Source organism: Engystomops pustulosus, chromosome 5, assembly GCF_040894005.1.
Source record: "Engystomops pustulosus chromosome 5, aEngPut4.maternal, whole genome shotgun sequence".
Classification (NCBI taxonomy): Eukaryota; Metazoa; Chordata; class Amphibia; order Anura; family Leptodactylidae; genus Engystomops; species Engystomops pustulosus.
The window spans coordinates 12,599,547-12,614,984 of record NC_092415.1 but is presented as its reverse complement, the minus strand read 5'-3'; the positions used below and the strand labels follow the sequence as shown (position 1 = coordinate 12,614,984).

At 47.5% G+C, this 15,438-nt stretch overlaps 1 protein-coding gene across 1 annotated transcript in view; it reads right to left on the bottom strand.

Moving 5' to 3' along the window:
- Nucleotides 1-15,438, bottom strand: part of HHLA1 (HHLA1 neighbor of OC90) — a 51,999-nt gene that overhangs the window by 8,127 nt on the left and 28,434 nt on the right. The window contains exons 12-14 of the mRNA XM_072154601.1: nucleotides 6,592-6,663; nucleotides 2,527-2,674; nucleotides 504-586 (exon numbers count right to left, since the gene is read on the bottom strand). Of these exons, the coding sequence (XP_072010702.1) occupies nucleotides 504-586; nucleotides 2,527-2,674; nucleotides 6,592-6,663 (303 nt within the window). The remainder of the gene's footprint in view (nucleotides 1-503; nucleotides 587-2,526; nucleotides 2,675-6,591; nucleotides 6,664-15,438) is intronic.

Here is a 15,438-nt window from a genome sequence, read left to right as displayed (position 1 = left end):
AAACGAAAACGTTGCAAGTGATGAATATCATTAGGCGCAGCAAAACATCTGGATTGGTAAGATAAATGAGGGAAAGCTGCTTATTTTTGCTGCTCGGCTATTTTAGGGGTTAATCGCAAAAATGGCGCAAAAACAGTGCGCCAGTACGAAAAGGCGCAAAAATAACAGAAAAAAACGAGTGATACATGTGGCCCTATCTATCTATCTATCTATCTATCTCATATCTATATATCTATCTCATATCTATCTATCTATCTATATATCCATCTCATATCTATCTATCTATCTAACTCCTATCTATCTATCTCATATCTATCTCATATCTATCTATCTATCTCATATCTATCTATCTATCTATCTCATATCTATCTATCTATCTATCTCATATCTATCTATCTATCTCATATCTATCTATCTATCTCATATCTATCTATCTATCTCATATCTATCTATCTATGTATATCTATCGATTAAATAAGAACGAAAATAGAAGAGATACTCACTGTGTCTATGGGGTTTCCGTTGAAGTTTTTCACAGATGTTGGTAGCATTTCTCAGATACCAGGTATAGAACTGTATACATTGCCTGGAGATTCAGTAAATAGTATCATTGTGAGGAGATATTATGTAGCATAAAATTCAGTTAGTCACAAGTGTGTGGAAGCAGAACATAAGGGCCTTATCTACACGTGGGAGGGAATAAAGGACTCACAGACTTTATCTTTGATTGGACAGGATAAAACATGACTCACAGGCTTTCCCTATAAGTGGGAGGGGGAAACAGGACTCACAGACTTTCTCTATGAGTGGGAGGGGGAAGCCGGACTCACAGGCTTTCTCTATGAGTGGAAGGGGGGAAAGCAGGACTCACAGTTTTGTCTATGAGTGGGAGGGGGAAGCAGGACTCACAGGCTTTCTCTATAAGTGGGAGGGGAAGCAGGACTCACAGGCTTTCTCTATGAGTGGGTGGAGGAAGCAGGACTCACATGCTTTTTCTATGAGTGGGTGGGAGAAGCAGGACTCACAGGCTTTCTCTATGAGTGGGTGGGAGAAGCAGGACTCACAGGCTTTCTCTATGAGTGGGAGGGGGAAGCATTACTCACAGGCTTTCTCTATGAGTGGGTGGGAGAAGCATTACTCACAGGCTTTCTCTATGAGTGGAAGGGGGGAAAGCAGGACTCACAGGCTTTCTCTATGAGTGGGTGGAGGTAGCAGGACTCACAGGCTTTCTCTATAAGTGGGAGGGGAAGCAGGACTCACAGACTTTCTCTATGAGTGGGAGGGGGAAGCCGGACTCACAGGCTTTCTCTATGAGTGGAAGGGGGGAAAGCAGGACTCACAGTTTTGTCTATGAGTGGGAGGGGGAAGCAGGACTCACAGGCTTTCTCTATAAGTGGGAGGGGAAGCAGGACTCACAGGCTTTCTCTATAAGTGGGTGGAGGAAGCAGGACTCACAGGCTTTCTCTGAGAGTCGGAGGGGGAAGCAGGACTCACAGGCTTTCTCTGAGAGTCGGAGGGGGAAGCAGGACTCACAGGCTTTCTCTGAGAGTCGGAGGGGGAAGCAGGACTCACAGGCTTTCTCTATGAGTGGGTGGAGGTAGAAGGACTCACACACTTTCTCTATGGCTACAGGTTCTGGGCAGCCCATCACTATGACTAAAGCAGCAATGAACCTGGATGTTGATTCCATAGAGAAAGTCTCACCTGATATACTTTTGGAATACTTGCTAATAAACTTTCCTTGTCTTTATTTATAAATATACGTAAGTTATAAGCAGAGAGGAGACCACAGAAGAGTTAGATGTGAGACTACATGCACTTATTCTGTGACCTGCAGAGGTTACAGGGCGGGGGGAGGCTGAAGGGCTTCCATCACCAATAACCAATTGTGTCATCCTGTGTAATCTGCCATCTTTAAATAGAGGTGCCAACCATCAGTGTATACAGCACTAGCTAAAAAAAAAAATCAGTGTGACGTCCAACATATTTCAGAATGTTTTTTTTTTTCAAATTCATTGTGATTCAGTAAAATGTAATTTTTTAAATTGATATTGATGAACTAACCGTTGGGCACTTTGAAGCTTAATCATGATTTTAAAATAATTATTTATATTGTCTGCAGGGGGATGTGGTGAACATTTTTCTAAAATAAATTTTTTAACAAATTCTGCTTAGTTTATAAAATAAATTCATGCTCCTCCCTCCGATAGAGATACGTATTCCGTCCTGTACAGTGTGTGTCTATGGAGGCTGCAGGGGCTCACATCTAATCTCCCTGTGTTTGGTTACACAGCTCTGAGAAGGGAGGGTTAACCTTGCAGCTTGATGTTTGAAAATACTGCTCATAGCATACTACAGCCAGGGAAAGAGCAGGAAGGGACTCTCACCGATCTGATATCGACTATCAACTTCAATGACCCCTTTAACTCCCAGTATTGTCCCATATTGTAGACCCTGCGACCCTGAGAGGGCCGCACAGGATAATATACTGGAAAGAGAATATATTGTAAGAGACGCTTTCTATACCTCTGTTTCTTGTGCCTTGAGTAATAGTCTTGGTTAGTACAGAGACATTGCTGGTAAAATCTACAGAGCTCCATAATGCAGGAGGTGACTCTAGGAACCACTGACGTTACGGACGGAGGAGTCACCTCTAGTTTTGTTTGCCGGCATCCTAAAAAAAGACACAGCTCACCGATAATGGGTCGAATGAGTGAAACAAGGATAAACATAAGACACATGATTTTTGAGAGGGAAAGTTTTTAGAAGTTTTTTTTCTCTTATTCTTTTTCTGCATGGAAATTGCCATTCCTATTGGGTCGTGTTGCGAATCCCCTAAGAAGAACATACAAAGTCTACGCAGATGTTGTCCTCAATGAAATAAGAAACCCAAACATCCTGGACCAGAAAGGCAACAATTGTAACCATTGGACCAATGCGAATCATTGATGTACAATGTAACATAACGCTAACATTCAGGATTTCTAAACATTGGCTGTTGGAAATCGCCATAATTGCAGATTATTGGCCCCAATGCAAGATTTGGAGAAGATTCCCCAACTATAATGTATGGGGAAGATCCTGGGGGCAACCACAACCTCTGCACCCGATCAAGCAACGCCCCAGCTTTGGGTGTTCCAAGATCGATGACGCTCCATGATCTCTAAACAAAGATGTAGAAACATTCAAGATTCTCGATTAATAATGTTCTAAGAATCGGGATCCAAGAAAAGGACAATTTAAAGGAACTCAGCCGATGTCCACATGGATTTTCCATCACTACATTAAAACAGTCTAAAACTGGGGGATTTGTTCCTGCAATTCATCTGATATCAGAGTCCTGGGTGGCTTTTAATGGCTGAAAGCTGCCAGGAAAAGCTTAGGAAGACATGTTTGGGGTCAAAAACATACAGAAAATTTGTTAACTGAAGCCAGGATTACTGTAGGTACCGAGCAATTGAAAACCAAGACGTTTCTAAAAAAAATGTAAAAAAAAAAACAAACACCATCAATTATATTATAGCACCAGAACCAAAGACAAATCAATATAGATGCCAATAAAAAACTAAGTCAATGTCCCTCATAGAAGTTGGTTTATGTGAACTCCCTATAACAATAAAATGGGAACCTGTCACCAGGGACCTCATTTTCAATACATTACGCCTGCAGTGCAAATGTGTCTTTCTGCTTTCTCTAAGCATTTGCATTACAATATAATTGTATGTTATAACTTACCTTGCATCCTGATAGCATCCTCTGTGTAGTCCCAGGGGTTGGGCTTTGGTTTGGATGCATTTCAAAAAACAACATGTGACTTGTCTGTGCTGCAGACTTCTCAGCTCTCCCCACCTTTCTGCTCCTGTACAACTCCTCCCTCTCCCACTGATGTCAGCTTTCCAGGCTGTGACCTCTGTGAATGAACAGGATAGAGGAGCTGTACAGGAGCACAAAGGTGGGGGCTGAGCGCTGAGGAGTCAGCGGCACAGACAAGTCACATGCTGTGCAATGCATCCAAACCAAAGCCCAACCCCTGGGACTAAACAGAGGATTCTGTCAGGGTGCAAGGTAAGTTATAACACACAATTATATTGTAATGCAAATTCTTAATAAGTGCACTGCAGGTGTAATCGGCTTCTGTAACCCGTCTTTAGTGAAAATGAGGTCGCTGGTGACAGGTTCCCTCTAAAAACTGGGTGGGATTTTAAACCTGGAGCACTGTCAGACTGTGGTACCTTAGGCCCAACAGAATTGATGATTCTGAGAATACACATTTTTTCTATATAGGGATAGTTCTTGTCTATGTTGGATGTATCATTAGAAAATAATATTATAAAATTCACTTTATAAAAATATAATAATCAAATTTACAAATCAACCCATAAGTAGGGATAAGTAGACCTATTAAGGTTTGTGTTTGGCTGGTTCTGTTTGGGTCTAGGTTTGAGTACCAAACCCGAATGTGGAACCCCACTGGTAACACCCGCTGGAAAATCACTAATTTTTTCTGGAGCAGCGCCGCTCCCCAATGGCGCCACAGGGAGCGCTGACCCTCAGAAAAACGGCGGCGCACATGACGATGTTTAGAGAGTTAACAGCCGCTAAAAGCCCCCTACTGAGTTAATCTTCTACTGGACCTTTGAGGCCCCTTATGTTTCAGAGTCTGGACTACAGAGATGTTTCTTTTCCTAACTGTGTCCCCTGTGAATGTAACTTAAATATTGGAGTCCACTCTGAGTAAATATTTTTCTAGAACAAAATATATTTAAAAAAATAAATAATAAAATCTAAAAACACTTGGTCTTGAGCAGAGGTATATTAATAAAAAAATGGTCTTTTCTGTTAAAAAACTACTATAAAATATCAAATAAAATAAAAAAAAAATAGAACTTTAAAATAGTCATAGTAATAAATGTCTCCACTATTGATCTGTTCTCCGTGTAACGTGATCCGGGAGGTCGTAGGCTTCTCGTTGGGCTTAATTAGAACGTGTTGAAATCCATCTTGAATGTTTGATTTTGACAACTTAATATCGACTCGAAAAACCTATGGTGGAATTACCCATCAGCCCCTGTGCTGACAGACCGCGCTTTGTCTCTCCTCTGCTTTGTGAAGGATAAATGTCGCCTTTGTGAAGCAGAACGCGGGCGAGATACCGGAGTAAATCACCGCACTCCCCCCCCCCCTTCCCCAGTTTAATCATTTGCTCGGATGGAAATTAGTTTTGCAAAAAGAAAATGTTTTGCAAATGTGAAAAAAAAAAATCATTTTCTGGAGAGAATTCTCGGGAACGTAAATGTGAATCTCTGTAACATTTTCGCTCCACGCCCCGGACGATCTGCAGGTGTTTGTAAGAGGGGACGCGAAAGGTCAGCGATAACATGAACACATTGCCGGGATTTTTTTTCCATAAAGGCCACGGGAAACTGGTGGTGGAAAGGCCAAGCCGCGTCTTATCTTCTCTATGTGTCAGACACTTAGTCACATCACAAAAAACACAATGCAAACACATAATCTGCCGACCCAGAGGCCGCGGGTTGCACGTTCTACTTCTGTAAGTTACGAGGAGGACTTCCTATTGTCCACATGGGAACTTTTTGAAAAGTGGAGTTTGTAACATTGTAACAAATTTGATATTCTCTTGTTATGTGCTGATTGTATCATCACTGGGGTTACAGCCACTCTAGAACTTCCACCATTGACAAGATTGGGGACCTACCGGTGCCTGAGTGCCCCCAATGATTGGAGCACTGATGCTCATGTTTGACCAACGCTCCATTGACTCCCAGAGGATTGTTGAAGGACAGTTATCTCCCATAGTTACGTCCATAGGGAGCACTCTGGTGCCTTGGTTCACGCTCATGGTTAGAGATGAGTGGAACCTTAGTGTAGGTTCAGGTTCAGGTTCGGTGTTTGGGCATATTGCCGGATTGGCTGCCGAGCAGCCCCTAACAACTAGCCATGGATATGATTGGCCAGGAGGAACAATCCTGAAAGCTAAATCTACACTTCAGGTCTGCTCATCTGTACTCATGATTGCTATATGATGCCCAGTGGTGTAACTAGAAGCTGATGGGCCCCAGTGTAAAGTCTGTGCCAGGGCCCCGACTATAATGTATGGTTTATAGTAATAGTCTTCTTATATGGGAAAGTGAGAACTTATGGAACCCCAAAGCATCTTGGGCCCGGTTGCGACAACACCCTCTGCACCCTCTCAAGTTACGCCCCTGGTGATGCCCAACACCTATTGGGCGGTAAAACTGGGTTTGCTTATTGGTAACTGGGTAACAGATACTGATTCTCTTCCCTATTTGATGGAAAGTCTTGCCACATAGTTATCCATACAGTTATCCATAGAGCTCTACATAAGGTTACCTATATAGTTATACATATAAGTTATACCTATAGATAACCATATACAGTACTCATCCATATAGTTTGGTAGCTGTCCCAAAGAGGAAGAGAAAATGGTAAAGCTGTGGAAGATTAAATGGACCCATCATCTGCCGGAAAGATGCTACACAAAGCGTTAACAGGACATTGACTTCCAATCAGGCGGAGAAGGAAATCTGATCCTAGAAATAATTTACTTACTTGTCTTTGTGTAGGAATGGAAAGAAATTCTAGGAATATCAACAGTCGGTTTAAGTTGTGGAACAAGAATTTCTGTGGGAAAGGCAGAGAACAGAACAGAAATGACTAAAGCTGCAGAATGGAAATCAGAATGAATTGATAGAAAAACTTAAAGAGGACCTGTCACCCAGAAATTCGGCACTAGGAGATGTTACTAAAGGAAGCAGCTCCTAGTGCTAAACCAAACGCAGGAGTGTTACAATGATGGCGTTACCGGAAGACTCCAATAGCGCTAACTAACACTGCTGTGGAGTATAATAGAACAATAGTACAATAGAAACACCGGACCGCTCTCAAAGGATCCGGCGTATTCATGAGGGGGGCGGGATTATGGGCGGTGACTGCCGCATGACGTGTGGCAGTCACTGCAAAGCTATGGAGCGAACCCCCTCATTCAAAGCGGTCCGGCGTTTCTATTGTACTCTGCAGCGGTGTTAGATAGCGCTATCGGAGGTTTCCGGTAACGCTATTATTGTAACGCTGACACATTTGTTTTAGCACTAAAATAAGCAGCTCCTAGTGCCGAATTTCTGGGTGACAGGTCCTCTTTAAGTTACTTTTACTGTTTACATACTAATCCTGAATTACATCTTATATTATATTCCAGAGCTGCACTCACTATTCTGCTGCTGGTGCAGTCACTGTGTACATACATGACATTACTTATCCTGTACTGATCCTGAGTTATATCCTGCATTATACTCCAGAGCTGCACTCACTATTCTGCTGCTGGTGCAGTCACTGTGTACATACATGACATTACTTATCCTGTACTGATCCTGAGTTACATCCTGTATTATACTCCAGAGCTGCACTCACTATTCTGCTGCTGGTGCAGTCACTGTGTACATACATGACGTTACTTATCCTGTACTGATCCTGAGTTACATCCAGTATTATACTCCAGAGCTCCACTCACTATTCTACTGCTGGTGCAGTCACTGTGTACATACATGACATTACTTACCCTGTACTGATCCTGAGTTACATCCAGTATTATACTCCAGAGCTGCACTCCCTATTCTGCTGGTGCAGTCACTGTGTACATACATGACATTACTTATCCTGTACTGATCCTGAGTTACATCCTGTATTATACCCCAGAGCTGAACTCACTATTCTGCTGCTGGTGCAGTCACTGTGTACATACATGACATTACTTATCCTGTACTGATCCTGAGTTACATCCTGTATTATACTCCAGAGCTGCACTCACTGTTCTGCTGCTGGTGCAGTCACTGTGTAAATACATGATATTACTTATCCTGTACTGATCCTGAGTTACATCCTGTATTATACCCCAGAGCTGCACTCACTATTCTGCTGCTGGTGCAGTCACTGTGTACATACATGACATTACTTATCCTGTACTGATCCTGAGTTACATCCTGTATTATACCCCAGAGCTGCACTCACTATTCTGCTGCTGGTGCAGTCACTGTGTACATACATGACATTACTTATCCTGTACTGATCCTGAGTTACATCCTGTATTATACCCCAGAGCTGCGCTCACTATTCTGCTGCTGGTGCAGTCACTGTGTACATACATGACATTACTTATCCTGTACTGATCCTGAGTTACATCCTGTATTATACCCCAGAGCTGCGCTCACTATTCTGCTGCTGGTGCAGTCACTGTGTACATACATGACATTACTTATCCTGTACTGATCCTGAGTTACATCCTGTAAATCTTTTATTTTATATAAAAGTGAAAAACATAACAATAATAAACATAAATAAAGCCATAACTTCTGGCAAAAGAATTACAAAAGAACAAATATAAACGAAAATAAACTTACAAAACCTCCTGGCCCAGCCACACACACACACCACACACTCAGCATGAAAACAGACAAAACCTTCACCCAGTCCCACCACCTAAATTTTTTTTTTTTTTTTTTAATATCGAAATACACAGCAAAATACACATAAAAAATAAACAATAAATAAACACAGAAATAACAATGAATATAACGGAAATAACATTAATAACATTAAATAACATAAAATATAACTAACTAAATCTCACGCCCATCACCCTCCACCCCCCCCCAGACACTGGTCTAACGTCCAAAGTTCGCGTTATATAGTCCAGACCAGTGCCCAGGATCGTATAGTCCAAGTCCCGTCCACCCCCCTCCCAACCTAACACCCTAACACCAAAACCCCAAAACCAACCAACCAACCTATATACACACAAGAACTATAACTACATATAACTATATACACACTGTACACAAGATACAAACACATTAAACATACCAACATATATCAAAACCACATAAAGCCCAGGTTCGGCGCCTGCAGCCCCTACATCACTATAACCTCAGATACAAAACAAAAATCTACAGTGTCAGCTTCAGCCCAACACCAGGAGAGGAGATGACAGACTAAGGGACACTAAAGGAGAACCCCCTCCAAAGGAGAGAGGCCCTCCCCGTGCCCAGCCTCTCATACTCCAGAGAGCGCACCTTCACCAGGTCACCCAGAATGTTCCTAACCACCTCATCCACCGGGAGGATTTTACGCTGCGTCGATACTAAACACCGTGCGTTCCACGTGTGGTACCTGACCACTAGACTAACTAGGAATAACGTGCAGCGGTCCCGGCCACCCAGGCCTCTGAATGCTCCATAGGCCCACTCCGCATAGGAGAGACCGGCCAACCCGGGCCAATGGATGGAAGCGCCCACCCGGTTGTACACCTCTGTGTTAAAGGGGCACTGAAGCAGGAAGTGGTCCATGCTCTCCAGCAGGCCACCGCACTCCTCCCGGGGACAACCCCTTTCCTCAGAGCTCCCTCACACACAGCTTTCCATGGAAGCAGCGCCAAGTCACGTCCCAAAACTTCAAGGGGATCCTGATGGAATTCAGCAAACTCAAACCCACCCCAAGATCCCGACTTGGGCAATCCCTGAGGGCCAGAGGCTTCTGGAAATGGGTCAACAGAACCCTCTTGTCAAGGAGTTTCCTCGACATGGTCCTGATCTCCCACATTCCCAGACCCCACCGGTGAATCACCTTCAGAACCGGGGTAGCGTAAGCCGGAAGATGCCCATGCGGTGTACGGAGATCCTTCACCTGCCCTCCTGTCTCCCATTCCTGGAAGAAAGGCCGAAACCATCCTCTGCAGGAGTATACCCACGGAGGAGCCCTCTCTTTCCAGAGGATGGCGATATTGATCTTAAGAAAGGTATTCACTAGGAACACCACAGGGTTGACCATACACAACCCTCCTTGTCTCCTCGTGCGGTAAGTAACCTCCCTCTTGATTAGGTTCAGCCTATTCCCCCATAACAGCTGGAAGAACAGACTGTAGACCCGAGTCCAGAGGGGTTCTGGCAACATGCACACACTGCCCAGATAAATCAGCAACGGGAGCAGGTAAGTTTTAATCAGGTTAACCCTTTCTCTGAGGGTCAAAGACCAACCCTTCCACTGGTCCACCTTCTGAGCGGCGATCTTAAGCCTGCCGTCCCAGTTTTGCATGGGGTAATCCCCCTGGCCAAATTCGATGCCGAGAACTTTGGCAGAGTCCTGGAGCCCTGGAAGAGTGTCCGGGAAATCAAAGCCTGGATCCCCCTCTCCCAGCCAGAGACTCTCACACTTATCCCGGTTGATCTTGGACCCAGAAGCCTCTGAGTAGCGGTCAACCTCTGACATCACCCATTGCGCCTCCCCTCCCGAGGACACGAAAACGGTGACAACATCAGCATACGCTACCACCCTTAGAGTGGCTTCCGGTGCTGCCCGATCCATCCCGACTCCCACCAACGGCCCACGATCAACCCTCCTAAGGAATGGGTCGATCGCGAACACGTATAAAAGTGGGCTCAGAGGACAACCCTGGCTAACACCAGACCCAGCCTCAAAAGAGCGGCCAATCCAACCGTTCACAAGCGGGAAACTCTCTGCCCCTGCGTACAAAACTTTCAGCCAATTGACAAACCCACCCGGCAGGCCATACCTCAGAAGGACAGACCAGAGGTACTCGTGGTTAACCCGATCAAACGCTTTTGCCTGATCCAAGGACAGCAAGTACCCCTTCCAGTTACCAGCCCTGCCCTGCTCCACTGCCTCCCGGACACAAAGCACAGCACTAAATGTGCTGCGGCCTGGAACAGAGCAGTGCTGGGTCCCCGAAAGGAGCCGGGGTGCAAACTGCACCAGCCGATTAAACAGCACCTTTGCCAAAACCTTTCTGTCCGTATTGAGAAGCGCTATGGGACGCCAGTTCTCAACACGAGATCGGTCCTTACCCTTTGACAGGATGATCAGGGCAGACCTCCTCATTGACTTCGGCAGAGCGCCCGAGGAAAGACACTCATTGTATGCCTCAGTCAAGAGAGGAACGAAGGCGCCCTTAAAGGTCTTATAAAACTCAGATGTTAAGCCATCCGGACCTGGCGATTTCTTGAGGGCGAGCCCTTCAATCGCTAGGCTAACTTCCTCTTCCCTGATCATCTCTGTCAAAACATCAAGAGAGGGGTCTACTCCTGGCTCAGGGACAGTTTCAGCCAGGAAAGCCGACATCACATCCCAATCTAGATCCTTCCTGCCCAAGAGGTGTGAGTAGAAGGATCTGACGACCTCCAGAATCCCTGATCTGGACCTTTTCAGGGATCCCGTACTGTCAACCAGTCCTGTGACAACTTTACCATTCACTGACATCTTGCAGTTTCGGTAAGGGTTGGGCGAGCGGTATTTCCCATAATCCCTTTAAAAAACTAAAGATGCGTGTCTATCGTACTGACACCTCTTCAGCAAGGATTTCACTCTGGAGATGTCCTCACGACTACCTCCAGTCGAGACGAGATGCTCGAGTTTCCTCCTCAGGCCCTGATACAGGCGGTACCTGTCCAGGCTCCTGAGGATCGAGAGCTGGCGGAAGAATCTCGCCACCCTTTTCTTGAGCATCTCCCACCACTCTGACTTACTGCTACAAAGGCCCAGCAATGGTATCTGGCTCTGAAGAAAGTCCTCAAAGGATTGTCTGATCTCCGCTTCTTCCAGGAGAGACGAATTGAGCTTCCAGTAGCCTCTTCCCATCCGGGGGGTCTCTGTAACATTCAGAGAAAACAAAATAAAACAGTGGTCGGAGAACTCCACCTCAACAACGGACACTGCTGAAGAAATGGCTTCCTCCTTTAAATAAACCTGTCTATTCTAGACCTGCAGCTACCCCTATAATAGGTGAACCCCGCGTGGCCTGGGGTGTGCCGGATGTGGACATCCACCAGGCGAGCCTCACTGGCTATGCTATTAAGAGCGACGCTATCATAAGTCAGCTTGTCTCTGGAACCTCCCCTATCCTGGGACCTCGTGACAGCATTGAAGTCCTCTCCAAAGACCACCTGCCAACTTGTAAAAAGGTAGGGCTTGATCCTCATAAAGAGACACTTCCTGTCCCACTTGGACTGGGGACCATAGATGTTAATTAGGCGAAGTTCTTGTCCCTTCATGAGGACATCCAGGATCAGGCACCTCCCCATTTCTAACTCAATAACTCGTCTGCATTCTACCGGTGTGGTAAAAAGGACCGCCACTCCGCTATACGGCTCGGCCGCAAGAGACCAATAGGAAGGCCCGTGTCTCCATTCCCTCTTAGTTTTAAACACGGCCGCCAAATCTGGCAGCCTGGTCTCCTGCAAAAATAAAATGTCGGCTTCAACACGGCCGAGAAAATCAAAGGCCGCAAATCTAGCCTCATCAGACTTAATGCTGGCAACATTAATGGACGCCAGCGTCAACGGAGTGGGTGCCGCCATCATGAGTGATTGAGTTAGACGGCTTTCTTTTTACCCATCTTACCACCACCCTCGGGAAATGAACACCCCCTTTTTAGACATATTGTGGTGTCCATCTCCCTCACCCCTGATGCTTCAGGGGCAGATACAGGACCCGCCCCCTCATCCTTGTCTCCCAACTCTGGGCCAGTCTCCCCTCCTGAGGACCCTGACTCCCCAGGGGGAGACTCCGCCACCTCTGGCCCTTCACCCTCAGCCCCTCCATCAGCAGGAGAGGCTCCATCCAGGGCCAGGAATCGATTTGAAAGTTCGACCAGCGGGGGGTTGGTTGCACCTTCCTTGGGTACCTTAGTCAGGGTGGGAGAAGATCTTACACCTCCCTTCTTTTTACCCTTTTTCTTCTTTTTGGCGCCACGCTTACGCTTTTCCTCTAGCCACGCCCTATTTTCCTCATCCATACTCTCATAATGGGAGGAGTCTGAGGACGTGGCACCTTCCTCTCTCTCAATCCTCCTGACCTCCTCATCCAGTACATCATTCCCTGGGGCCTCAGCGACAGGTGTGGTCTTCAGAATAGCACCAGAGGTTGTCCCAGCAACCTGAGACTCCCCCTGCTCTCTCTCTTGTTGACGCTTCTCTAGACGCCTTAGCTGGGCAGGCGTCTGCCCCGCTACATTGATCGTCCTTTCTCCCATCTGTAAGGCCTGCAGGAGGCGCCGTTGCAAAAATCCGTCCCCAGAGACGAGGATGATGGACCCCTACTTCCCCCAGCACCGACACTGGCATAGCTCTTAACAGGGGCCGCCACTGGAGGAGCAACCAGACCAACCCCTGCACCCACCACATTAACACTACCCACCTCCATGTTACACTCAGCCGAGCCACCCGCACCACCAGTCACTCCATCACTCACCCCCAAAGCTGGAAAAGGTTCTGCACCACTAACTCCACTTACATTATCCACCACAACATTACTGACACCATTCACTCTGGCTGGACCAGCACCAATATTAAGGGACATGACCACCTCAGCATCTTCAGGCACAAGGGACGGGGGTCCCCTCGCAGAGCATCGCCCAGAGGAGACCACAACTCTTGTCACACTTGTGCCCTCCGCATCATCGGTAGCAGATGTTATTTTACTTTTCCTGGGACTTGGTAACATTCGCCGCTGCTCTTTAGCCGGTGTGAGGTGCCGCTGATTTTCAGTCTCCACAGAATGTGCATTATCCCCAACACAGACACAAAACAGTACTTTCTGTCTGGGAGGTTCGGAGCCCTCAGCCTCAGCGACTCCTCCACACTGTCGCCGCCCCCACCTAAGTGATCAGCAGCGACAGCATGAAGAGGCGCCGAGGCACCGAAAGCTGCCACCAGTGCCGGGCTATCCCCCTCCCACTGGGGGACGCACCACAGCACTGGATTTTGATGGGATCGCCACTGCCGAGACGCACTGACTGTCCGGCCTTGCGGCCGATGCCTCCCCTGCTCCCCCACTGTTACCACGAACAGAGACGGAGCCCATCGCCACATCCGATGTCACACCTGTAATCTCCCTGCACCTTTGCACCGGGTCCACAGCAGAACTCGGGGGGGTTTGGGTAGCAGGGCTTGCACAGTGAGCTGACCCTGTGCTTTGCCCGGGGGGTTTACAGGGAGGGGGTAAATATGAATCTTACCTCTTCTTGCTGCTTTGGCCTGGTCTTCTTACTCTTCCTCCGGCTGCTCCCCCCAGCGGCTTCCTCTGGGAGTTCATCACCAAACGAAAAGTTCTCCATGCGCACTGGGGACTCGAGCAGCCGGATCTCCGCCATGAGCGCCCCTCCCTGGCTGCCGGTGTCACTGTCCTCCCCCGAGCGAGGTGTTACCGCCCACAGTCCTGCAGGGGGCCCACTGCATGAGGCCTGCTGATCTTCCTGCAGGTCTCCAGGTGTGACCTGCTGCTCGTTGTCATCATCATCATCATTATCCTCCTCCACCTGGCTCGCAGGCTGCAACCCCATCAGCCTTTGCTCTCAGTTATCAGCCATTTGAGCAAATCAATCATCATTAACAAGTTTTTCTTTAAACGGTCCGCTGTTATCTAATATGACAGTCTTTCTTTTATCAAGCTTAGCAATCTCTGCCTTTAGGTGGTTAATTTCTCCATTAATTTCCATTTTGCTTTTTTTGGCGCTGTGTTCGCCCTGGCGCAGGCACATCGCAGCTCCTCCCGGAGCCTCCTGATGGTCTTGGTCGACTCTTCGTACTCACAGAGGTGGCTCTGGACCCGGGAGGCATAGGTGGACAAAGACTCCCGGGGCCCCTGCACCGCCCAGCCTCCCCCCGCATGGTCAGCCTTACCTCTGTGAGCACTTCGCTTCATAGCTCCAGCCCCGGAAGGACCGCTCCCACCTGCACCAACATGGACATCCAGGTTCTGGGTTTGCCTCTTCACACTAGACCCAGGGGGAGTAGGAGCCGCTTTGCTGTGACTCCTGGTGGAATGTCTCACCCCTGAGTCCTCCATAGTGCTGGCTGGTAGCTGGCTACCCCTGACCCCCGCTGGCCTGGCCCGGGAAGCAGGAGCCTGGGGTTTGACGCTCTGGCTCATGCCTGGAAACCCACCCCCTCCCTGGGAAGGGAGAGAGCAGGCCCCAGGTGGAGGTGGATTATTCCTGGAGCTCAGAGCAGCAGCAGCACACAGCCTCTCACAGCAACAGACAGAGCTTAAAGGGAACCTACCACCCCGATTCTACCTATAAAGGTAGAAGGGGTGATAGGTGGATGGATGGGACGTGAGGATAGCCCTTTTTTGGGCTAATCCTCACGTCCCGGGTGTCTTTTAGAAAACTTTATTGTAGCTATATGCTAATTTTTTTATGCGGCTACTGGGGCGTGGAGTAGCCGGACATGAGGCTACTAGTCGCGGCTACTCCACGCCCCAGTAGCCACGTTACTCCGCCTACCAGATAATCTTCGGCACGCAGCTCCTGGAAGCTGCGCGCCCTCGTCTGGGTCCCCTGCGTTCTGCGCGGCCGCGGCTCCGGGGCCGGAACTACTGCGCATGCGCACG